The 26,566-nt window shown below is 39.0% G+C and overlaps 1 protein-coding gene across 1 annotated transcript in view; it reads left to right on the forward strand.

The window, feature by feature from the left end:
* ANO1 (anoctamin 1) overlaps positions 1-26,566 on the forward strand; it is a 169,517-nt gene that overhangs the window by 131,125 nt on the left and 11,826 nt on the right. The window contains exons 15-24 of the mRNA XM_089523489.1: positions 1,843-1,914; positions 6,782-6,859; positions 8,431-8,505; positions 12,881-13,082; positions 17,096-17,207; positions 20,503-20,560; positions 20,679-20,779; positions 23,422-23,567; positions 24,906-25,058; positions 25,398-25,450. Coding sequence (XP_089379615.1) covers positions 1,843-1,914; positions 6,782-6,859; positions 8,431-8,505; positions 12,881-13,082; positions 17,096-17,207; positions 20,503-20,560; positions 20,679-20,779; positions 23,422-23,567; positions 24,906-25,058; positions 25,398-25,450 — 1,050 coding nt within the window. The remainder of the gene's footprint in view (positions 1-1,842; positions 1,915-6,781; positions 6,860-8,430; positions 8,506-12,880; positions 13,083-17,095; positions 17,208-20,502; positions 20,561-20,678; positions 20,780-23,421; positions 23,568-24,905; positions 25,059-25,397; positions 25,451-26,566) is intronic.

Below are 26,566 nucleotides of genomic sequence, written 5' to 3' on the forward strand. Positions count from 1 at the left end.
TGTATCCTTCCAGTGGCAAATATCTTTCAGGGTTATGTTCGGTGTTTTCTGCAGTGATAAGTACATATGACCTGAGTTAACTGCTGTTAATAGAATGTGTTTTATTTTTCACTTAACACACTCCAGTCCTGTTAATTCAGTCCTATGAGCAAAGCATTTGAGCATGCAGTTAAATCCCACTGAAGACTAGAAATGGCTTAATAGTATGAGCCAATATCCCTGGGAACCTCTCTGGGGACAAATCCCATTGCAATGAATTACTGATATGCAGGAGTACTGCTAGTTAGCTGTTCCTTCCTGTGGTTATTAATTTCCGTGCGGGTTGTAAATGAGGGAATTGTGTACCATGTGTGCTAAATAACTCAACACCATCACAGTTTTGAGAGTTTCATACTACTTATTCCAGGATCTTGATACAATAATAAATTTTCTACTGTGGAATCCAGTATGTCTTCAGTTCATGTACAAATTAAGACTGTTTCCCAAAGATGCAGATATATGTCTTCTAATTCTCACGTCTGCATACACATTAAAGAAATCATTATATCCCATGTGCAATTTTCCTGCAGTAAAGTAATTTTAATTTATATGTTTTTTTGTGTTTTTTATGGTTTCCTGAAGGAAGCAGTCAAGGTTTGGAATTTAATTTTTTTTAATTTCTCTACCTTTTTATCTATCTAATGGTGAAAAATTCCTTTTGATCTCACCTCATTCTTTTTTCCTAACATCTGATTTCCTTTAGAGATTCCACTGCAATTGTTCTCTCTTCCTTTACATATATCCCTGTGATGGGACTTTTTCATATCCATTCCCATCTCCAACCAATGCATTTTTGAAGGTACTTTCTGAATCCTTTGGCTGTCTCATTCCTTCAGTTTCTGATTATTTTCCACATGTCTTTCCAGTGTGTTTTGATGATCTGAAATGCAATTTTGAGGGAAACCAATATCAGGTTAATGTATAGCAAGAGAATTATTTAAGTTGGCCAACATACTATGATTCCTCTCCACAAATTATGTGTGGTGTATTTTGTAATGTTAGCTGATATAGCTTGCCTGTGGTGCTGGGACTGAAATATTTTACTTTTAACAAATTATAAGGTTTCAGATCAGCACAGTCTGTGATCTGAAGCCATTTGTAGCTTTAAAATAGTGGTTTTAGGGCTGTGCCTGGTTTGATTTGCTATTCCCCCTCCCAGTGATATAATTCGACTGCTGTGCTATATTGGAGACAGAAACATTGTACAGCACAGGGGCATCTCACCATCAGTGCAAGCGCATCAAGTTGTGTGATTTCCAGAGCAATCCTAACTCAAAGATGTACCAGCTGTCATGGGTTAGGATTAGGTACTGTCTTCTTCTGCCAGCAGAAATGCCCTCCTCCCAGCTGATTTCAGAGACCAGCTAGAAGAACTATTTTCCTGGCTAGATGCTACTGGCAGAAGAGACCTGAAAGGGGCAGAGAAGGTGAAGGAGTAGCTAAATTGTGCCAGATCCAGACTTATTCCATCCAGGGACACAGTCATAATGTCAGCATAATGTTAGGTAAAGGCAAATATAGTCTTAAGTCATTTGCCTCAATCCTAGGCTTGGACAGGTCTCAATTAAGCATAACTTCAATTAGTCTGTCAACTCAGCTGGCCCTTGACTGTCCTGGCTACTTCACATTGTGCTCTTGGGCCATTAGCGGCAATGGAATAATAGCTACAGTAATATTTGAAGCAAATATTAGTGACATGAGGAAGAGTAAAATCATAAAAAAGCTGGTTTAAATCGCTTGTGATACAGTTTAATGGGTACACAAAAGGTTACATGTTTATCTGCATAAATGACTTATTTTCAGGATCATCCAAGGGCTGAGTATGAAGCAAAAGTGTTAGAAAAATCACTAAGGAAAGAATACAGAAATAAAGAGGTAATGTGTTTTTTTAAAATTTATAATTCAATAATGTGTGTTTTAAATCTATTTAAATTTAGTGGTGTGTGTTTTAAATCTATATTGAAGGTTTTCCCCATTTGTAGTAATAATACAGTAACCACCAGTTCCTTCCCTATTATCTACATTCCTCTCACCATACCTTAACCATGTACTAAGATGAAACAATAGTCACGTCAGAGAAGAAAACATCCAGACATAAAACAGGAAAGGAAGGATAAGATGAAGAGGGGGAAAGTATTAATAACAACCTGGATCCTTTTGGTAATACAGGTGTGGGTTCATTGCAGGTACAGTGACAATGTCAATTGTTTTAGGTTTCTGGTAATGTCATAAAGAATCACCTCCTTATTCTCTGCTTGTTCTCAGAAGCACGTCTCAAGGTGTTCAAGGGGACATTCTCCCAAGGACATTTATAGAATTTTTGATTAAATCTCTGTACACATAATGTCTTCAAAACCAGTGCAATTGTGGTGGCCTAAGTGTAGAAATAGCAGGACAGATATTTTAAAAACTGTAAAATTGACCCTCACCTATATAACATGAGCTTTATCTATATAACATTTATTGGAGGACCAAAGACTCATTTTGCAGCAAATAACTTGGCAATTACTGTACTATATAAAACGGAGAAATAGACATGTTAGTCCAGAATATCAGTCGGCAACAAGATCTTGTAACACCTTCAAGACTAACATCTTTTGCTGTTAGGTCCAAAACACACTGCAGACATACCCCAGTTTGAGACCGCTTTAACTTCAGTGGCTCAGTGCTAGGGAATGCTAAGGAATTATAGTTTATTGTGGCACCAGAGCTCTCTGACAGAGAAGGCTCAATGTTTCACAAAACTACAGTTCCCAGAATTTCCTAACATTGAGCCAGGTTAGTTAAAGAGGTCTCAAAGTGCTTGGGTCCAGGCTATTTGAAGGACTGTATCTTCCTGCACAAGCCCCCCAGAGTATTGAGATCATCAGGAGAGGCCCTTCTCTCTGTCCCACCACCCTCTCAGGTGCATTTGATGGGAACAAGAGAGAGGGCCTTCCCAGTAGCTGCTCCCAAGCTTTGGAACTCCCTATCTGGAGAGGCCAGAACGGCTCCATCCCTGCTGTCCTTCCAGTGCCAGGTAAAGATGTTCTTGTGCTGTCGGGCTTTTGCAAACTGATAAGGGCTGGGAATGGTGTGCTAATTAAATTTTAAGGTTTGTATTTTTAACATATTCTATTTAACTCATAACTATTTTAATTTTTTAAATGATTTAATTTTTTTAAAATTTTATATTTATACATTTTAATGTTGTATTTTTTTAACTGTATTGTTTTAAACCTGCTGTTTGCCACTTTAAGTCCCTATATTGGGAGAAAGGTGAGATATAAGAAAATAAAACAACAATAATAAATTAATAAATAATAAAACTGGATTATTTCTGCAGTGTGTTTTGGACCTTACTCTCCAAGGTGCTATAAGATCCCTTTGCATTTTGTATAAACAATTGTTCTGAGTGATGGATACAAACACATCTTGTGACATTGAATTCCAAAGCTAATTGCACACTGTTTCCTAGCTTATATTTGCATTCAGTCATATCTCTCAAAGAGAATGCTTTGATCAATCAGATCTACCAGTCGGCTGCAATTCCAACTAAAGCATTAGTAGTAATAGTTTTTTTGAATGAATGAATAACTAAATAAATAAATAAAGAGAAAGTCAGGTAGCTCAGCAAAGGACATTCCTTGAATCTTGATTTCAGAAACTGTCTAAAGTTAAAACAGGTATTAATTCGTTCTTTGAGCTCCTACAAATGCCTATACGGATTTCACTGTCATCTTTAGAAAATTGATATGCAACTTTGTGGTTGTATATCATATTTAGAAAATGGATATCCAGCACATGTTTATGTTTCCACACATATGCAGTAAATTCGCAGGGTTGCAGTAAATCAGAAATTACCTGAAGGCACCCAAAAAGAAGATTAGACGGGAAGCAGATATACCTGATAAGGAACACTCTGGCTGGAGAGACAGAGATGAATGTATCCGGAGCCATATATAAAAACGGGGCAGTTTTCTCTATGTTTGTTTAAATACTGCATCCTAAAGATATATATAAGATAAAATTATCAGTGCCTATGTAGTTCCATTTATTTTAGGTTGCACACATGCAAGACTTGCCAACTTTAAGCAGTGAATCTGTCGATAAATCAAAAGGAGAAAGCATACTGAAATATTGATTCAAAATATCTTACTGAACTTTGACTACATTAAACAATGGGGAACAATTACTTCTCTGATAATGGCTCTTTGTATTTTATAGTTACTTCCAAGCTCAATCTTTTTTTCAAAGTCCCCTTTTCTCATGCATCTGAGGAAATAAGCCTCTCTGTGATAATCTCCTATGTCTATGCATTCAAGGTCCCCTCATATATGATGATGATGTAAAATGGGACTGCCAAAAAATGTGTATCATACAGGAACATTTGTCAGGGAGCTATGATTAGTTGCAGCAGCCTATTGACTTCTCACAGATCTGAGGTTACCTCTGTATAATGTGTAGAAAGGCCTGGATGAACTCCATTGTGCTGCAGACTATGAGATCCAGAAACGGTTGACCATGACCAGTGGGTTTGTTTTTTTTCTTTTCCATCCTCTAATACTGAATCTAGTGAGTTGCAAGTAAGCCTGTCTTAGCTGCACATACCATTCATAGAAGTCCAGTTCTGAAGTGCATGCTTCTTAAAACTTTCTCATTCAGTCATTAGCTTCATTTCCACCTATTTTCCACTGTCTTACTTTCCCAGGTTTCATCTTTTCATTTTGAACAAACTTGTTTAAGTTGGATGGGTCATGTGCCTGAATTGTAACTTTAGTGTCAACATCTGCAAGAAACATCTTGTGGTTTTTGTAGAGAGTGTAACAATATCTAAGGCTCAAAAACACTGAGAATGGGATATATTTGGCTTACTGAACTGTGCTGATATCACAGTCTATTCTATAAAGTCACACTAGTGAAGCAACTTAGGTCAATATCAGAACTATGTTGCACAGTAAACAGCCACTCCATAAAACTCTGCTTTCCAGGCTAGTACATGTCTCAGAAATAAGTGAAATCAAAGCATTTTGGGGTCTGGTTCGAAGATAATTCACCTAAGTATAAGATTTGTCTGTTATTAGTGAAATAATTCAGTGAAGCAAACCAATGAATGCACATAATATTTTGATAGTAAAGTGTTAAAATAGATGAGTATGGCCCATTTCTTGCTCTTATAATTCCTCTATAAACACATTAATGTGTGTGCTTTGATCACTGAAAGATCAAAGAGTTTGTATGTAATTCACATCCCAGATCATCTGGAATCCATGGTTTTAAGATAGCTTACATCCATTAATATCAGTGTACTACGTTCTTAAATCCAAATGGACACCCATCCAAATGGTCTATAGTGTGGTTTCACTGATCTTTAGCTTTTTAATTTTATATGGAAATAAAGAGCATACCTCACTTTGGCCCTTCTGTGTATCTTCAGACTCAGTTGAAATCAAAGTTCTGCCTTAGAACTAGAAGCCCTTGGGGTGATTATGGTATGCTAAAACTTTTTTTCCTCTGTGTGATGCAGGTCTGTCAAAAATTCATAGTATCCCCCAGAGTGCATTATAAATGTGTAGATCTGGTACTGAAAAATTAATTGCTGCTGAATTTGTGAAAGCTAGAAGAAATGAGATAAACATGTATCAGAAGAGCTTTGCTCTGATACCCCCATTTGGCCAGTATAAGCCCCATTCAGTTCAGTATCACTTGTGCCAGGAGAATATTGTGGAAGCACTGAGATCTATTTCCAAGTAAGCATAGGAAGAGTCAGAACAACCTCTGCAAAGAGAAACCCTGCATCTTTAACATCTTGAAGGTCTTTGACAGTGTAACACAGGGACAGAAATGATGCTAGCCTTTATACACTTGGGCATCCAAGAAATAATTAACATGGTCCTGCATGGAATTGCCCTTGTGTAAACTTAGCAAATCATGGAAATAAAGATAGATCCTCTTATAGATTAGTAAAATTTGGCTCCAATAGCAGAGTTGCTTATACCAAGTGTGAAATATGAAAATCTATACAGAGACCTCCCAAAGGACATCTCCAGATTAAATAAAGGGGCAGCAAAATGATTTGTCATAAGTAGGTACAAGGCAATGATACATAGTGAAGAAGAAGAAGAAAACCTTAACTACATATATAGTGATCTCCTATAACTACATATATAATGATTTCTTCATTGGTCATTTTGGATTTTACCATATCAAATTTGCTTGCACTTACAAACATGGCTAGCTCACGACTCATAAATCAATCAATCACTTTATTTTATCCTGCCATTCCCCCAAAATGGGACTCAAGACAACTACAGAATTTTTAAAATCCCTGGAGTGAAATCACTTCTGAATTACTTAAATATCTCTAATTCTCCCAGAACAAAGTCCTGCAATATTTTACTCTTCCTTCTATTCCAAGGAGAAATCAGACTTTCACTTATTTACCATATTGTAAAAACTTAGAGTAGTATGAATCCCATTTTTTATATTCCCTTGCACCATTGTTGTTGTTGTTGTTGTTTTTCCAAATAATAACATACATTTTCTTGTGGTTTTATTTTATATATTTTCCCTTTGAGTAATTCACTTCATATCAGAAGATATAATGTTGCTCCATAACAAGTAACAGGAAGTTTTTACTTATTTTTAAGTTATAGTGTGTCCATGTTCTGCTGAGGGTATTGATTTATTTACCTCTACAAGTCAATGCTTTGTAATGACCATATTGCATGATCCTTTTCTGTTTTCCTTCAAACGCCATCAGAAGGGCCAGCAATTGCCAGAAGAGGCAGCAAACAAATGGCAACAAAGAGTTAAGAGAGTCATGGCTGGGGTGAAATTGGTACATTTCATTCAAATTTGTGCAAACTTTCTGAATTATGGATAACTATAGAAAGCACAAATTGATCCCCCCCCCAACTCTGTCTGTTTGTTTCTAATATTCACATATATGCCTTCTTCCCCTCCCTCTTCCCCTTTCTTCAGCACTCTTGTTGAGACTGGTTTTTTGCCTCTGTTTGGAATGGCACTGCATGGGTAATCCTTACATATTAACTGGTGTGCTCCTTTTGAAATGGTACACATGCCATCTGCTTGATGGAGTTGTCTGCTGTCCCTGCCCCCACCCCAACAACATGCATGTTTTATGCATGTAACATTAAATGCTTGTACTTTGAGTGGCCTTAATGTTTACAGAGTTTGCAGATAAAATTATCTTAATTACAGTGTATCAAAATTAAAATAGTGGTAGCTCACTGGACCCCAAAAACAAACTACCACAATACTATCTAGTATTCTCATTACTATATCTAACCCAGGGTTGCTGCCTAAAGCTTTAAAAACCCTGGCACATCAGGACAGAGTACATTACCAGTCCCTCCCCCATCCCATTCCTTACTAGCTGCAAGGGACATCTCATTTTTTGCTCATTTAAGAGAAGAGGATGGAAGAAGGGTACCAGTACATGAGAAAAATGAGAGATTTAATGGTTGCAATCTATCCTTTTGCATCAGAATATTTAAAGAGTTCTGATTTGCTTCTAGAAAATGTTATCAAAACATTGAAGACCATCAGTTTCCTAAATTTTCCTATACTCATAAAAATAACTACTGTTACTGTTCCTTGGAACAAAGAGGAAAAGGAACAAAAAATGGGTACATGCAATGTTAAGACCCTATAAATTATTTATTTACTCTCACTGTAATTCATCTATTCCTCTGAGCAATGATTTGGATATAAAAGGAAGCTTTCAGATAGTATTACAATAGTATATTAATATAAATATATAAAAACACTTTGAAAAAACAATTTAAATAGAGTATAGGGAGTGAAGAATGACTACAGTATTTAAATTAAGTTGAGATAAATATGCCTTGACAGTCCCATAAAATACTTGTTTCCTAAAGCTGCCTGGCCTCTAGTGTTTGCATCCAATAGTGCCCATGGCATCTGCTAACAACACAGACCCCTGTCATTCCTCCTACAGTCCTCATGTCCCCTGCTCCTCCAAAAAATACTCTGGATTATTGAGGACATGTGGAACAGATTACATGAGGCTTTAAAGGGGGAGAAGGGAAAGAAAAGTCTTGTTGCACAAGCGGATATCCTCTCACATAATGTTGGATATAGCCCTTGGGCTGATACATAGATTAGCTGCAATTTACTGACTCCCTATATAGTGTTGTAGCTCAGTGGAAATCACTGAACTGATCTTGCACTGTTCTGATATCTACCTCCTTTAAAATGTTTGCTTCCATTCCTTGACTTTGCACTACTATCAAGTTATGCATTTGATTGCTTTCCTACACTTCAGTATTTGGATGACAAGCACAAATTAAATAGAAATTGTTTAGCCACTGCTCATGACTATAATGAACTGCAGCCTTGTTGTGTTTTTTCCCTTTCTTTCTTTAGACTGAAAAAGAAAAATTGACCTGGAAAGATCGTTTCCCAGCATACTTGACAAATTTTGTGAGCATAATTTTCATGGTAAGCATTATCTAATAAATATTTAAAATTAATTGCACTGGCATATTTCACAAGGATGAAAAAAGCTTCTGTAAGATTTTAAGCAAGAAGAAAAAATTTCCCTGACCTCTCTTGTTTCCTTATTGTCATGTGTTTGAATTGGTGCAGGAATCAGAATATTTGTTGGTTTTTTTAATTAATCATCCAAATAATTTCAATTAATGCATCATGGGTACAAGCTTTATGCTCATTTATAGATGAGGTTAGTGATCAGTAAATATATTCCTTATTTTGTATGTATGTGTGTAGTTTCCCCTTCCCTTGCAGTAGTTCTTTCATAGCAATCAGGTGGTTTTTTTTCTCCCTTCTTTGACTTGTATATTATTTCACATCTGCTGTGTAACTTCTTCTCTTTGTTTTGTTAAAGCTATATGGAAGGAATTGAAACATTGCCCCTCCAAAAGCTCCTCCTCAAGCCTTTAAACTAGTAACTGACCACACTGAGAGGAGCAATGTGTACTTACAGTTCTTTGCAATACACAGCTGATCACTTCTGGACCCAATTAACAGTCATCATTTAATGATACTTCCTTGGCAATCCAGAATTCCTCTATATTGTTTGTTCATTTAAAATATTTATACCCCACACTTCATAAAGCTTCAGGGTAGTGTCGAAAATTATTTAACAAACATTTAAAATACAATACAAAAAGGTTCAATAAATATTTTAGCCTTAATAAGCTAAATACTAAGATTAGCAAATGCTTGGCCAGTTCTTAAATTTTTAACAGATACCAAAACAGCAACAGAGTTGGCCCTGTCACACTGCAGCAGACAGATGATTCCAAAGGTGAAGAGAACTTCAAGAGGAAAGTCCATTTTTTCTTGTTGCCTTCCAATGCACATGTACTGGCAGTGGAACAAGTAGGAGGCATTGACCTGTAGATCTTATGGGCAAGCTGATATGGGAGAAGGTACTGCCCTCAGTAATTTGGCTCTCAGTTGCTAAGGCACTTATATTTAAGAGCATCACTTTGAACCTGACTGTGTAATATATTGGCAGGCTGTACAGTTTCTAGCAAAGGTGTAACATGCTCATGATAGGCTGGCCCACTCAGCAATCTAATCCCTACATTCTGCAGCAGCTTCAGTTTCCATCCCAGTCTCAAGGGAAGCCCCACACATAGCACATTCCAAAAATCCAGTTATGGCCAGACTACCCATGTCTAGCAAAAAACTGTAGCTGGTATACCAATCAAAGTTGGTAAAAAGTGCTCCTAGTCCCTGAATACCTCTAAGCATACACTGAAAAAATAGTTCAAAGACTACCCCAAGATTACAAGTGTATAGTCTTCAGGGGAGTAAACCCCTATCCAGACTAGGCAGTCTGAGAATCATCCATCCACAGACCCTCTGGCTTGTCACAATTGCACTTCATCTTATCGGCCTACCTGCAGACAACCTCCCACCATCAACCAACAGAGATGGTCCAGAAGGATGCTGTAAACAATGGTATCAAATGCCACTGATGGCTCAACAAAAGTCAACAAGGTTGCTCTTCCCTATCTCTTGATAGCAGTCATCCATTTTGATAACCAAGGCTGATTCTGTCCTAAAGCAGACACCCCCCCCCCTCAAACAGATAGAATTGTGCTATGTAATGTGCTTTTTTTGAGAAAATTGTTACTGAGCTGCTACCACACTTTTGGGTGCCTCACCACTAAATAGGTTATTTGTGACCAGGTGGTAGTTACCATACACCTCCAAGTTTTGGGTTTCCTTTTTAGCAGTAGTTACACCACTGCCTCAGGGGATAGTAGGGGCCATTGTGCAAAAATATCTTTGTCACATGCTTGCCCCATCTGATCAACCCCCTCTGCATTTGCTTGATTATTCAAGATACAGAAGGATTAAAAAGGTATATGACTGGGTAAGCCTTTTGTCCATATTGTCCAGAATCCTGTTGGGGTTTCTCTATGGGAATGATTGGACATTTTCTTCATTCAGTTCAAGAAGTGGAGTTAGAATCATAGCATCGTAGAGTTGGAAGAGACCAAAAAGGCCATCCAGTCCAATCCTCTGCCATTCAGGAACTCTCACTCAAAGCATACCCAAAAGATGGCCATCCAGCCTCTGTTTAAAGACCTCCAAGGAGGGAGCTTCCACCACTCTCCAAGGAAGTGTGTTCCATTGACAAACAGCCCTTACTGTCAGGAAGTTCCTCCTAATGTTGAGGTGGAATCTCTTTTCCTGTAGCTTGCATCCATTGTTCGGGTCTTGTTTTCTGGAGCAGCAGAAAACAAGCTTGTTCCCTTCTCAATATGACATGCCTTCAGATATTTAAACAGGGCTATCATATCACCTCTTAACATTCTCTTCTCCAGGCTAAACATTCCCAGCTCCATAAGTCATTCCTCATAGTGCATGTTTTTATGTAGTGCCATTTTCAGTAAATGCACATCCATTTGCCTCTGCTGGTTTGGTTGCACATCTGGTTGTACATTCAGTTGCTCAGTATTGCCATTCAGTACAAGGGTTATGTAGCACAATCATTGCAAAACTCTTCATATGGAGGTTTACGTTGCACAATCCCAATGTAGGATCTCTGATCACTGAAAATCTCCAAAAGCTGAAACAGACCCTGTGAACCAGTAAGCATTTGGACACCTTGGCCAGATGTACAACAACACTGGTATCAAGATCATTGCATAGACAACATATTTTATCTTCAAAGGTGCCTTTCTGGTTAATCATTTTGGAATGCCATCATTTCCAGTACTCCATTTCCCAAAGCAGCTGCTCTGAATCATAGAAGATGCAATGGAAACAGTGAATTAAGCCTTCTTTACTGGCTTCACTGTCACACAAAAGGTGTGATTATGTGCTTGGGCATCCTCACCCAGAGCCTTCTGCTAGTTGCTCTCCATTATTTATTATTTTATTTAGTTTAGAATGGTTTTGTACTTCTTTGCATTCTTCACACACACACACACACACACATATGTACTTCTTTACAAACTAACACAGAGACACAAATATCCAGGCTGTTTTATTATCTACAACTTCCAAGAATTCCAGGGAGCAACATGAGCTTCCCTGAACAAGACAGGCACTCTGGAGAGAGACTGTGTCAGCAGCCTATCACATCTTGTCATTAGTGGAACTAGAGAGTCGGCAAAATGACTAGTTTTGTCTACTGGAAACTCACCCAGCACTTTCGTGAATCCTATGGATACCAAAATTGTCTAAGGGTAGACTGTCTTAATTGATATTGTACAAGATGAAAACTGTCACCATGAGACCAAACCTCACAAGGAAGTGATCTGACCAGGTCATTGGGGTTGCTGATATCACAGTTGTCACCAGACTATCATCACATGTTGGGACAAGGGCAAAATCAAGGGTGTGGCCTGCTCCATATGTTAGGCCAGTGATCACCTGAGATTGCCCTCATGGTCATCAGGGAGGCCATGAAGTTCCAAACTAGCCTTGGTGTCAACTTCAACCTGTAGGCATTTGCTCTCCCATCCAGGCACTGAGCCACAGCTCTCTGTCCAAAATATAATCACTCCAGAACCAGATGATAAAAACAGATTTATAAAACATGCAGAACATCCTCTATGCCACGAATCTCACCTGGGTGAAAATCCAGCCTATCTGCCCCACCTGAGTCACTCAGGTGTGTTATTGCCAAGGATCTCTGACTCTCATTCAGATACAACCCTTACAGCTACAACATCTTTTGTTTTTTGTTTTGTTTTGTTTTCTTATAAGATGGGCACATAGCAGCACTCAGTTTTTAAACTTAGGACTAATTCATACTGAGAGCCAGCATGATATGATGGTTTGAGCATTGGACTATGACTCTGGAGACTGGGGTTCAAATCCCCACTCAGCCATGGAAACTCACTGAGTGACCTTAGGCAAGTCATACTCTCTCAGTTTCACAAGGAGGCAAAGGCAACACCTCCTTCTGAACAAATCATGCCAATAAAACCCTGTGATAGGTTCACCTTAGGGCTGCCATATGTTGGAAATGATTTGAAGATACACAACAACAAAATTCACACTAGGTGGAAGGAGTAAGTACAGTGGAGCAGCCACCACTGAGATTGCAGCTGGAGAATAGTTATATTTATGCATCTATGTGAAGTGGTACTTTCTCAGATGGAGGCATGGAACACCAGGGAAAATATGTGACCAACAAAATTTTTGCAGTACGACAATATAATAACAGTGGTAGTAATATACCTTCAGTCAAGATGGAATAATTATGCTGGTGTATTTTACTAAAATGTACCCTCTTATGATTTAGATGTGGCTATCCTTAAAAAACAAAAAATAGATATCTTTGTAACAACTGTCCTTTTTATTTTGTATATTTGCTTCTTTACAGATTGGACTGACATTTGCTATTGTTTTTGGAGTTATCATTTACCGAATCTCCACTGCAGCAGCTTTAGCCATCAGTGCTTCTCCTGGTGGTCGGTCTAATATTAGAGTAACTGTCACTGCAACTGCAGTGATTATTAATCTGGTGGTAATAATAATCTTGGATGAAGTGTATGGCTGCATAGCCAGATGGCTGACCCAGATAGGTAGGTACAAATCTTCAAGTTACTTGACTTAAAGATCTGGTTTAATTGGATGACCTGTCCAAAGAGCATAATCAACTTTGGCCATCTAATCAAAACTACACAGAAGTAAACCTCTAGCCAATAATATAAAAATTAATTAATTATGTTAACATCATTTAATAACTAACATTGGTTTACTTATAAGTGGGAAAATTTACTTAGATTAATGAAGAGTCTCCCGTAGAAGCAAAGCTTTTTCAAAAGTAAAGTAACATAATTCATCTTCATTCCCAGTTGTTGCTTGTTTCATGTTGAATATAAATCAAGAACTGAAAAATAGAAGTGTCAAGCTTTGCTGAGCATGAGCTTCTTGTAGCATCATACAATAGAGAAAGAGGGGGTTTTCCCCCAAATATATATCTGATTAGCTGACCAGACTGATATTTCAGATGGATGTAGTCCACATTATTAACTACTGCAAAGCATGTAGCCCTAGGCATCATCCAAAGAGTAGCTGAGTTAGTCTGTTATAGGAAAAACAATTTTGTAGCACTTAAAAGATGAACTAAATTTATTTGGCATAAACTTTTGTAAACTGTATCTGGTGAAGTGGTATATGGGTTAGAATGTCAGACTGAGGTTTTGAGAGATTCAGATGCTAGTCCCTACCGAACCATGACCTTAGTTCATGTCTCTAAGCCTCATCTGTACAGGATTGTTGTTAAGGAAAAAGGGACATGGAGGACAGCTCTCTTTGGAGGAAAGGCAAGGTATAAATGTTTCTAGTAAATATATAATGTGGGTTGCAATCCACAAAAGCTTATTCCAAATAAAATTTATTAGTCTTTAAGGCACTGTAAGGATCTTTTTATTTTAACCATAGTAAAGGGAATGTGGTAGACATAGCAAATCTTGATTTCAGTAAGGCTTTTGACAAAGTCCCCCATAATATTCTTGTAAACAAGATAGTAAAATGTGGGCTAGCCAATACAACTGTTAGGTGGGTTAGTAACCCAAAGTGTTCTCACAATGGCTCTTCTTCATCCTGGAGAGACATGGCCAGTGGGGTGCCACAGGATTCTGACCTGGGCTCAGTGCTATTCAATATCTTTATAAATGACTTGGATGAAAGAATAGGGGGTATGCTTATCAAATTTATAAAATGACACCAAATTAGGAGGAATAGCTAATATCCCAGAGGACATGATGAAAATTCAAAATGATCTTAATAGATTAAAAAGCTGAACCAAAGCTAACAAAATGAACTTCAACATGGAGAAATGTAAAGTACTGCACTTTGGGCAAAAAATTAAATGCATAGATATAAGATGGTGGACACCTGGCTTAAGGAGATTACATGTGAAAGGGATCTAGGAGTCCTGGTAGACTACAAATTGAACATGAGTCAACAGTGTGATGCGCCAGCTAAAAAGGCCAATGCAATTTTAGGCTGCATCAATAGGAGTATAGTGTCTAGATCAAGGGAAGTAATAGTGTCACTCTATTCTGCTTTGGTCAGGCCTCACCTAGAATACTGTGTCCAGTTCAGGGCACCACAATTCAAAAAGGATGTTGAGAAGCTGAAGCATGTCCAAAGGAGGACAACAAAAATGGTGAAAGGTCTGGAAACCATGCTCTGTGAAGAAAGACTTAGGGAGCTGGGTATGTTTAGCCTGGAGAAGAGACAGTTAAGAGGTTATATGATAGCCCTGTTTAAGTATTTGATGGGATGACATATTGAGAAGGGAGCAAGCTTATTTTCTGCTGCTGCAGAGAATAAGTCCCGATTCCACCTCAACATTAGGAGGAACCTCCTGATAGTGAGAGCTGTTCAACAGTGGAACACACTCCCTTGTAGTGTGGTGGAGTCTCCTTCTTTGGAGGTTTTTAAACAGAGGCTGGATGACTATCTGTCAGGGATGCTTTGATTTTGAGTTCCTGCATGAAAGGGTGGGTGGGCTTGTGGTCTCTTCCAACTCATATGATTCCATGATTAGAAGGCAGTGGGGAGAAAATATGGCAGGCCACCTTTCTGTCTCTGGGACCACTGCAAAAAAGGAAATGGAAAAGAGAGAGCACATGTGCTAGGATCTATGTCCACTTCTCCTTTCTCTTATGTGATTTATTTAAAAAGAGAATCACAATGCCTGGATGGTTCCAGAAGAGGAAATTCCTCTTCTTTCTCCCCCCGCCATTCTCTCTCTCTCTCTCTCTCTCTCTCTCTCTCTCTCTCTCTTTCTTTTTTTCTCTCTCTTTGCCAGAAATAGAACAATCTGCAGGGCAGATTTTGGTCACAAAAACAGCCTTAAGGATCCTGGGACTGTGTTTTTTCCATGCATATTAGAAAGCTTTGCTGGGAGTTTTGATTTTCTAGGTCCATTTTCACTGTGAAGATATGTCATTTGTATCCAAGGAATACAAAACATGAATCCATTATACAAAACATTATTATAGTAAGCAGCTATCAGTATTCTATAGTACATTGTGTAATTTATGTAGATATCAAAAGGGAGCAGTATTTACTCTTAAAATAGCAACTGCTCAAAAAGGTATACAGGGCATATATCTGTTTTATATTACACATTAATATCAGTTTGATATCACTTATAACTCTGACAGCTCCCTTCTGTGGAATCTATGGAATTTGCAATTTGGTGAGATACTTAGAATTCCCTGCTAGAGAGGTCTATTGTCCTCCTTTGAACTATAACACCAGAACTCTGCGGTAGAGAATTCTAACTGCTACACCAAAACTAGAAATCTCAGGAAAGATTTAAGATGCAACTATGATAATTAAAGTGGCATCAAAGTGATATAACTATGTCATCTACAAAATCTGAGGTACTTAAATAGATAATTAATGTAAGCATATTGTGCCCACTTATGGAATTGTCCTACCACTGAAATGCTTCTCTCCCTTATTTACACCCCAGTTCAAATTTGAAACCACTGTCTTCACTTTGTTGCTTGTTGTTATGTGCCTTCAGTCAATTTCTGACTTATGTCTACCCTAAGGCAGAGCTATCATGGGTTTTTCTTGGCAAGATTTCTGCAGAGGGGGTTTGTCTTTGCCTTCCTCTGAGACTGAAAGAATTTGACTTGCCCAAGGTCATCTAGTGGATTTCTGTGACTGAGTGGGAAATTAAAATCCTGGTCTGCAGAGTTGTTGTTTAGCACTCAAACCACTATACCATGCTAGCTCTCAATACTAGCAGCAAAAGTGACATTCAGTACTCAACATTCCACATGGAGTAAGCGACATATATTCAGAAAATAATATGTGTGGGCATACAAAGATGCCTTTTCCAATAGATGCACACACAAAAACCCCACGCAATTAGGATGCATTGGAATTTCTTACTCTGTGACTGTTGTGTAAGTGTCCCTAAATGATATAAAATGTGCAATGTCAGCAGATAACTACTGGACCAGTAGCACTAATAAATGTTCATTAGCACCAGATTAGCATTAAAACCTTCATCCCCAACCAAGACATTTTTATGATCCAGATTTAGGTTTTATATAGCTCTATATAAATATAAAGATATCAGTATAACATTGTTTCCTAGCCAGTGTTGTCTTATCTTCCAGAGATATGAAAGCTTAGCAGTTTGGTCTCCTCATAAACAGTTCTGGTAAGGATCATATGGAGATCAGTGTGGTTATTATACAGAAGTACTTGTTCACATTAGTAGGGATATGGTAATTGATTTAAACTGAACATGCATTTGACTCAACAATTTAACTAAAACAGGCATTGTTCAACATTGTTGAAAACAAACTATTGAGAAACAAATATATAAATATCCTTTTGTCATGATTTTTCAGTTTCATTAGTACATATATTTTGTATAATATATTAGTTTTCGTGATTTCCTCCTTAATTTTGTGGGACCAACTTTTCTTCCACTTTCAAATTTGATATACACAATGCTTTTTGTTAAAAGGTCATGGGAAGTCTGCAGTGCTCTAGCATGTACAGGAATTTTGAATACAGATTCCAAACATATTTACAATCATCTTTTTTATATCAGAGGTTCCAAAAACAGACAAGAGTTTTGAAGAACGTCTTATCTTCAAGGCCTTCCTTTTGAAATTTGTCAATGCCTACACTCCTATTTTCTATGTTGCTTTCTTCAAGGGTCGGTGAGTTGCATAAGAAGTGAAAGAAATGTTTAGCTATTGCTTCAACCCCAGAGTCTTTCTTTTGTTAAAATGGTTGGGAAGCAACAACTGCTGAAACTGTGGTGCTAGCAGAGGATTCATTTGATGTTAATATATTTTAGTTGGAAATACTTTCCTTACACAGAAGAAAACAACTCTCTTATAATACAGTTGTATAGAAATTAACTAGATCCATTTCAATCTGGTTTCAGGACAGGCTATGGAACAGAACAGCTCTGGTCATATTGGTGGATGACCAGAACAGGGAACTAGACAGGGGGATTGTGTCCCTGTTAGTTCTGCTGGACCTCTCAGCAGCTTTCTATACCATCAACCATGGTATCCTTTTGGGGTGCCTGTCTGGGACTTGGGGGTACTGTTTTATAGTGGCTCCATTGCTTACTGGAGGGGCAAACCCAGAAAGTGGTGCTAGGGGACTCCTGCTTGACCCCCTGGCCATTGGCCTGTGGGGTCTCTTGGGGTTCTGTGTTGTCCCCTATGCTATTTAACATATACAGTGAGCCTGCATCATACTCGGGCACATTATACGCTGCTTTCAACATACGCTAAAAGAAGCACCAGAAGAAGCAGCGCCACGTGCCATAAGAAACAATGTTGTGCGTGTGCTGCCGCCACACCAAGCCGCTGCGAGCACGAGCCCCATTACTTGTAATGGGGCTCAAGCATACCGCTGTTTCTTTTATGTGGGGGGGGGGGCAGAATGGATCCCCCGCATAAAAGAAGGGCTCACTGTACATGGAACTGCTGGGAGAGGTTGTTTGGAGTGTTGGAGTCCAGTGTCATCAATATGTTGATGGCATTCAGCTCTACTACTCCTTTCCATCCCAATCCAAGGAGGCTGTCCTGGTCCTAAACTAGCGTCTGTCATCAGTAATGGGCAAGTTGAAACTTAATACAGATAAGATAGAGGTGCCCCTGGTCAATTGGAAGGCAGGTCAGGGAATAGGGATCTAGCCTGTGTTAGATGGGGTAACACTCCTCCTGAAGACGCAAGTTCACAGTTTGGGCGTGCTCCTGGACTCAGCTTTGAACCTGGAGATCCAGGTCTCTGCAGTGGCCAGGAGTGCTTTTGCACATTTAGAACCTGTGTGCCAACTGCGCCCGTCCCTTGAGGCACCAGATCTGGCCTCGGTGGTACATGCCTTGGTTACATCCCATTTGGACTATTGTAAACACACTGTACTTGGGGCTGCCTTTGAAGAATATTCGGAAACTTCAGCTGGCTCAAAGAGATGCAGCCAGGCTGCAAATGACAGCAGGTTACAGAGATCATACAATGCCCCTGTTGAAACAGTTCCACTGGCTGCCACTTTGTTTCTGAGCACAATTCAAAGTGCTGGTGATGACCTATAAAGCCCTATATAGCTCAGGTCCAGGCTATTTGGCAGACTGTACGAGCCAGCTCGGGCTCTGAGATCCTCAGGGGAGCCCTTTCTCTCCGTCCCACCACCATCACAAGCACAGTTGGTGGGGACGTGAGAAAGGGCCTTTTCTGTTGCCAGGGAGATCAGAATGGTCCCTTCCTTGATCATACGCCCTGACACTGCCCTCATACTAGCATGCTGTGCACCCCACCACACAGCAGGCAGTGTCACGGTGCTCCTCTGGCGCTGCATCCAGATGATGTAGTGCCAAAGGAGCACAGGAAAGCCACAACACCAGCGGCTATGGTGCCCTTTCCTTGGCACAGAATGGAGTCGCTTTTTGCAGCTTCTTTTTGTGTCACGGAAAGGCCAAATTGGGGCTGCGGCATGCGGTTGCTGCGACCCCCATCTGGCAAAGAAAGAGGCGGCTGCAGACTGCCCCTCAGAGATGGTCTGTACAGCCCCAAAGGAACATATTTAGGTCCTAGAACAAAAAGCCCCTTCCATAGCTCCTATTAATGAATGTTTATGCATTTAAAAAAATATTACATAGGGAGCAGGGGTGGTATACTTGTGCTTCATATGTTGAGTTGCAAGTCCCATCATCCTTTGACATAGCCAGTGGTGATGAATAATGGGAGCTACAGCCCAACAACATTTGGAGGGCCACTTGTTGACTAATAAATTAGAGGAATATGCATAAGTACTTGCTTTCTTATTTGCAATAATCTGGTGTTTGTTTCTAACACTTAACTATAAAGCCCTACATGGCTTGAGTCCAGCTTACTTGAAGGAACGCCTCCTCCCATATAATCCTATTTGCAGACTCAGGTCCTCTAGGAGGAACTTACTGCAGTGAGGAAAAACTAGACTGGTGGTGACTTCCCAGACGGCCTTTTCAGCTGCTGCTCCAAAAATCTGGAATGACCTGCCGGAGGAGGTTTGTCAGATCACATCTCTTGATGCATTTAAAAAGGTGATAAAAACGACCCTCTTCCGGCAGGCCTTTTCAAACTAACCTCTCCTAAAACAGAATCAACTGCCCATGTTAATCAGCCCTGCCTCATTATTGCCCATTATTATCATATTGCTTTCACTTCTTGCCAAGCTGTTTTAACTGATGTTATTCCAGTTAAATGTTTTTATTGTTATTATTTTGTATTGATGGGAGGGAAGGTAGAAGGGTGGGGGGTTTCAGGGACTGTTTCCTTATTTTTTCCTGTGATTTTGTATTTGAAATTTTTCTTTCTGTAACTGCCTCAATCTTCAAATGAGAGAGGCGGGATACAAATAAATAAATAAAATTATTATTATTATTATTATTATTAACTACAACCTCATAAGCATGTAGTCTTTTTTTTTTCTTAAAAAGAATGTATCAGGATTTTGTAGGATTCTTCCACAAGGATTCTTCCACAAACATGGAAAATATTAAAAGCCTGGCTTACTGTTGTGCACTCTGGATCTGCACATTGATTGCTTTTGTAACTGAGAAACTCAGTCACTACTTAGTGCAGTGCAGGAAGAAGCACTGGAACAGGAAAATGACAGGGCCAAGTTATACATGTGGAATCTCCTGGATTTTCCCACCAAATTCTTTATACCTTTGAATTCTTTGTATTTAACATTAATAAACCAGATCAGATTTGCTTTTTGAAGAAGATATGAATGACATTTTGTGATTTGAAAATGAAAAAAAATCAACCCCCATGGCCCAGATCTGTTTATTTATTTATTTATTTCCTATAAGATAGCAAATTGTTCAATTATTGTAACTGTGATCTATAATGTAACTTTTGGGTGCAGCAGAAATGTTTCAGGAAGAGTAACAAAGCATATACCTGTAGAATACATAGGCCAAAACTCTAATTGTTATTTCCAAATTGTCGCAGATTTGTTGGAAGACCAGGACAATACGTCTACATTTTTCATTCTTTTCGAATGGAAGAGGTAACTGCAATTTATTTTATGCATGATTATTTCTCATCTAGAAAAGATGTATGAAAATTAATGAAAATTATATGGAAGTGCCTTATTTATCTATCTATGTATTCATTTTCTCCTTTAGTGTGCTCCTGGTGGTTGTCTAATGGAACTGTGCATACAGCTTAGTATTATTATGTTGGGCAAACAATTGATCCAGAACAATCTTTTTGAAATTGGCATCCCGTAAGTAGCAAAGCAATGAAAACATGTTGATGATCTTCTGATAAATGCTTGTACATCACCACAGTATTTTCTTGCTTGACATCAAGAGTGAATTCAAGATTATGTCATTGATACTGTAAAATATCATTAAGATATACTCTTAATCCATTTTCAGTTATTATTATTACTTCACTATATATGTTGCTTTTCATACTCTCAGGCGGGTTACACACCGCCATTAAAGTACGCGCAGAGCGCGTACTAGGGTTAGGGAGGTGCGGTGCTTTCGCACCTCCCTAACCCTAATATGCGCTCCGCGCGTAAAAAATGACGGCGGCCGTTCCAGACGGCCGCCGCCATGAGGACGTCATGGCCGCACCGCCTCTATACGGGGTGGCGTGGACGTGACGTCCTCGCTCCGCGCCAGGGCGCCTAGTGCGCCCTTAGCGCGGACCAGGAAGGAGCTCCATTTTGGAGCTTCTTCCTGGTTTGCGGTGCCGCTTTGCGTCGCTGGGCGCAGCCTTCAGACGGCTGCGCCCAGCGAAGCAAGGAAGAAAGGGGCCAAGCGGCCCCTTTCTCCTTCTCCCTGCCGCCGCGGGGTCTCCTTGGGGCTTGAAGCCCCAAGGACACCCCTTTTCAGGCTGCGGAGAAGCGGCGTTTTGCTGCTTCCCCACAGCCTGAAAAGCGGCGGATCGGGGCCTCAGCGGCTACGGTTCTGGCAACTGAGGCCCCGATACACCGGGGAAAGGGGCGGGTACAGACCGCCCCAAATGGGCGGTCTGTAACCCGCCTCAGTTCCAAAAGTGATGTACAATTTTTAAAAATCAAATCATCATTCTGAGTTTACAATAAGTACATATTCATTCAACCTTGTAGGTAAACATTAGAGGGGAAAAAACCTGAAATAAGTATAGGGAGATGGGGAAATGAAGGCCTAGTTTAAGTTTAGGGAATACAGATGTTGCTGCCTTATAACTGCTGATGCTTGCTGGCACTTATGCAAGTGGGACTCCAGCATTTGGAGGGATAGAGGTTCCCATCCTAGGCCTAGGTTTAGAAAATAGGTAAGTAATAAAACCTGTCTTTGCCATATTTAGGGAATAGTACAAGAAAGTGTATTGATTCCACTCCATTTAGGTTTCCAGAAAGCTCCTGCATCTGAGCAATTTAGATTTGTGCAAGAAGCTGAGGTGTTCTCTTCTAGCATCTTTCTTAAACAAGCCAGTCCTGAAACTCAAATTTTAGAAGAATTCCTTTTTATAACTCTGGGTTCAAAGAGATAACAGAGGTGCCATGTGTTTTGTGCACATATAAGGAAGTCTAATATGATATATTTCATAGACCTAAATCCAGTTGCTAGTCCAAAATGGATTCTCTCCACCACCCCCCATCAACTATTTTATTGTAAGTCAACTCTTATGTAAATTCCATTGAGTCAACGTGTCTACTGTAGCTGGGAGTAGCAACTGGATTCATACCTTAATTAGTAAATGCTTTTATATATCCATAGATGGTTTTCTTTACCTGTATTATCACTTACAATTAGATTTGCTTGATCTTAGAGGTGAAATCTCAAGGAATTATTGTTTTTCAAGTCTCTAGGCAGAGCAATAAATCTTAAAGCAAGCAAGGCTTCTGGAAGATAATGTCTGGTTTTTGTGTATTAGTTGGCTTTAAAGCCAGGGCCCCATCTCCACTCATCTTCCCCTAGAACTAGGATTTTGTGGCTTAGCAATAAAGTATCTTCACTGCGTATTGTCCCTGTACAATATCAGTACACCAGAAAGCCAAGTGCAAGTGGAATGGACTGAAGCCAGGGATGATGGGTTCATGCATACGTATGTTCCAATTGGCAAACCAAAAGGTGGAGTGCTGGCACTGAACTTTTTTGTTGTACAAGTCCAGTTAGCACAAGGCCTAGGGTGAATTCACTGAAGGCTAAGAGTGAGCCTTCTGCCAATCTAAGCAAAATCATGGGGCTTGGGAACCTGCTTCTCTGCACATTATGTTTAATATAGGAAAGGCCATACAAAACAAAAATCCTAATGTGAATTGTGAAAACACCAAAACTGCTAAAGGCATTTTGCTGCCCCAAAATAAAACACCCTTCCTTTGCTGTGGGTTGCCATATTACCTTGGTAGCCACATTTTACCCAAATTCTGGGCCAAATTTGCCCATATTACTCTCGTACCTGTTGTCACATTCAGTTGACCTGGAGGCTATTCACACTGTGTAATTACAGCACTAATATTCCACTTCAACTGGCATGGTTCTGTCTTGTGGGATCCTGGGATTTGCAGTTTAGGGAGGAGCATTTAAACATCTCAGCCAGAAAGCTCCTCTAATACATCACCTGGATAAACTCCAGGATTCCATAGGAATAGCCATGGCAGTTGAATTGGAATAATAACACTATGATTTTGTAGTGCAAATGGGCCCCCAAAAGTAGTTCTGTTTGTCCCACCTCTGTGACATGACAGGATGTCACTGTATGAACCTTCACAAGTTTCTGTCCCATGACAACATATGGGCTTGAACCCTGAAATCTCATGGAATGGAAGTCTAATGACCTGGTAACCATACTTAAAAATACACGTAAAATATGAAAAACTGGATGTTTTTAATCACAAGACATTTAAAATACTTTTTCTGTCTGTCTCAGTAAAATGAAAAAATTAATTAGATACTTGAAACTGAAACGACGACGTCCTGTAGACCACGAGGAGCATATGAAGAAAAAACAGCGCTATGAAGTAGACTACAATCTGGAGCCTTTTGCTGGCCTTACTCCAGAATACATGGAAATGAGTGAGTGATATTTCAAGTTCTAAACATAGGATCCCAAACTTTAAATGGTTTACTCACTGATTAATCCCTGAGAGCCAGTTTTAATTGGTGGAAACAAACTTTATCCAATGGGCTGAGAGTCAAGGCCATTTGTGTTTATTTGTAAACTATTTTGGACATGATAAGATAAGAGGAAACAAGAAAGAAAATATTTTTCCTTCTGATAGTGAAAGAAAGCATTTCTTTTTTCAATGTGCTGTAAAATCTCAGATGTCAGATGACATCTGCATGTCATTTGACATCTGCAAAGTATAAATTTATTAAGACTCAATAATATGTAGAATGATGTAAATTAGCTAATGTTAACTTACTTTAAAAGTTTAATAATTTGCTAATCAAGTTTTAGATTTTTTTTATCATCATCATCATCAACTGACAGTTCAGCAATATTGTAAACAGGTTTACAATACTGTAATAAACAAATAAACAAAAAACTAACTCATTTTATAATTTATATAAAACATTTTATATTATAGAAACATGTTCAAGAGAACAGATGTGCTATGAACTGCTAGAAGTGGTGACTCAGCTGATTAAGGGATTATCCGAAGCAGTGCTTCCAAGCTTCCTCCCCCCCAAAAAACATGCCAAGGAGCAGTACAGTACCATATTTGTGCCCATTGACTATATTTATCACTTTTCTGCAAACCCATCACTGAAAGCAGCAGCTAGCTCACAAACTGACACTGGTGCATAGACTGCCACTGAGTATCATTCATTTAGTACACCACTTTGTGTCCTGTAGTAGACAGCTAGATGCTTATGAAAAGTTAGCCATTTTCATAATTGGGGAGATTTAATCTTTCTATTGTGCAAACATTATTTCCATGGTGTCAGTGTGACGTTTGGACCTTGACAGAAGCAATTGATCCAAGTAAACACAGAATACAACTTGGGCATCTGTTTTGGGAGGTGATTTCAGTCAAAGTTTTAACTCTTTCCTTTTCCTAGCTGTAGTTATCAAACTAGAGTGTCTACCATTTCTAAGTACAGATTATTGTAATTAAAAAACAAAACATTGCAAAACATCTTTGTGCATATTCTTATAATATATGAATCTATTCATTTTGTATTGAAACAAAATATTTTTAAACCCTTCCCTGAAAATTTGTTTCTGTTACATGAATTACTGTGCTAAGCTAACAGATATAGATAGCATATTGACTCAAGCATTTATGTACAGAAATATGCACTTAATTTTACAGTTTCAGTACTTATTTATGGCTCTTTGTTAGGGATCGGTTTCCAAAATGCATTCCAGTTAGAACAAATTAGACTAATTTATTTTTATATTTTCAGTCATCCAGTTTGGGTTTGTAACACTGTTTGTTGCATCATTCCCACTGGCTCCATTGTTTGCACTACTAAACAACATCATTGAAATACGTCTGGATGCAAAAAAGTTTGTTACTGAGCTTCGGAGGCCAGTGGCAGTTAGAGCAAAAGATATAGGTAAGTCGTTCATTAATAGAGTCATAGTGGGTCATTTCGGGGCAAACTGATTTTTCAGGCTTCTTTCAAATTTGAGGTATGGTGCTAAAAGGTGTGTGTGTGTGTGTGTGTGTGTGTGTGTAAACTCCAGGTTCCTACAGGGACCAGTACAATCTTCATGTGGAAGAAGGTCGTTTTAAGGTATCCAAGATCAGGGTTGTTAAATTTTTAAGAGTTAGAACCAGCATCATTTGTCACCTTTGTCAAAGCAAGATAATAATGTTTGTATGATGCTCTTTATAGTTATCCATATTTGTGATAACATATAAAAGTTTAAACATCTTACCTGTTTTTTTCCAGGAATATGGTATAACATCCTCAGAGCTGTAGGAAAGCTTGCTGTGATCATAAATGTAAGTGAGTTGTTTTCAGATCTTAATTATGTACAACAGCATGCCTGTTCTGTTCAATAAACCTGAAAAGTTACAGCAAAGAAGTGTGGTACAATGTGTGGAGTACTGGGTATAGGGACAGGAATCCCTTCTTCATATTCTCAGTTAACTAGGGCTGCATCCTCCTTACAAAAAATAATCCAGTTTGACATGGCTCCATGCTATGGAATTCTGGGAATGGTAGTTTGTTACTGCACCAGAGTGGAGCTCTGGCACCATAACAAATTACCATGCCCAGAATCCCATACCAGGCCCCATGGTAGTTAAAGTGGTATCAAACGAAATTATTTCTGCAGTACACCACTAGTATTCCCACAGTGTTACATAATATGTCAAATATTCTTACAGCCCCTATCCCTCATCAGATGAGTCTCATTCTTTATAATGTTCTCTATCAGCCACCACCTGAGTGCAACAAATTTGAAGACAGAACACTGCTTGTCTCTGCTTTTCTAAATACAGTACTGTGGCATGTCACAAACATGATATTCATTCCATGTATAACACAACTGACTAAGGGTTCTCCCTCCCCCCCCCCCCCCAATTTTGCATGCCTTGCTTATCATAACATTACACAGCAAAACTAGTTAAAATCTGAAGGCATATAATATTTATAAAAAGTTGTATGGCCTGTTTATCTTCATGAATTTAACAGCCTTGTTAAAATGGATGTTTTTGTGCAAAGCAGTGGTAGTTTATTTAGAGACTTGGGCTGTATCCACACTGCGGAATCCATTTTGACACCACTTCAACTGCTATGGCTCAGTGCTATGGAATTCTGGAAATTGTAGTTTATTGTGGCACCAGAACTCTCTGACAGAGAAGGCTAATGCCTCATAAAACTACAGCTCCCAGAATTCCATAGCATTGAGCTATGGCAGTTAAAGTGGTATCAAACTGGATTATTTCTGCAGTGCAGATAGAGCATTGGTTGGTTTTCAGTTATGTACAACACTTGAAAGTACTTTCAGAGAGCCTGCTAGGGCTCACAATAGTCAGATGGGAATTGTTGTTGCTGGAAGAGAGGAAAACACCATGATGTTCTGAGTATTATTTTTTTTTAAAGCACAGAAGCAT

Source organism: Sceloporus occidentalis, unplaced genomic scaffold, assembly GCF_023333645.1.
Source record: "Sceloporus occidentalis isolate IW3139 unplaced genomic scaffold, rSceOcc1.0.p SCAF_4, whole genome shotgun sequence".
In the NCBI taxonomy this organism is placed as follows: Eukaryota; Metazoa; Chordata; class Lepidosauria; order Squamata; family Phrynosomatidae; genus Sceloporus; species Sceloporus occidentalis.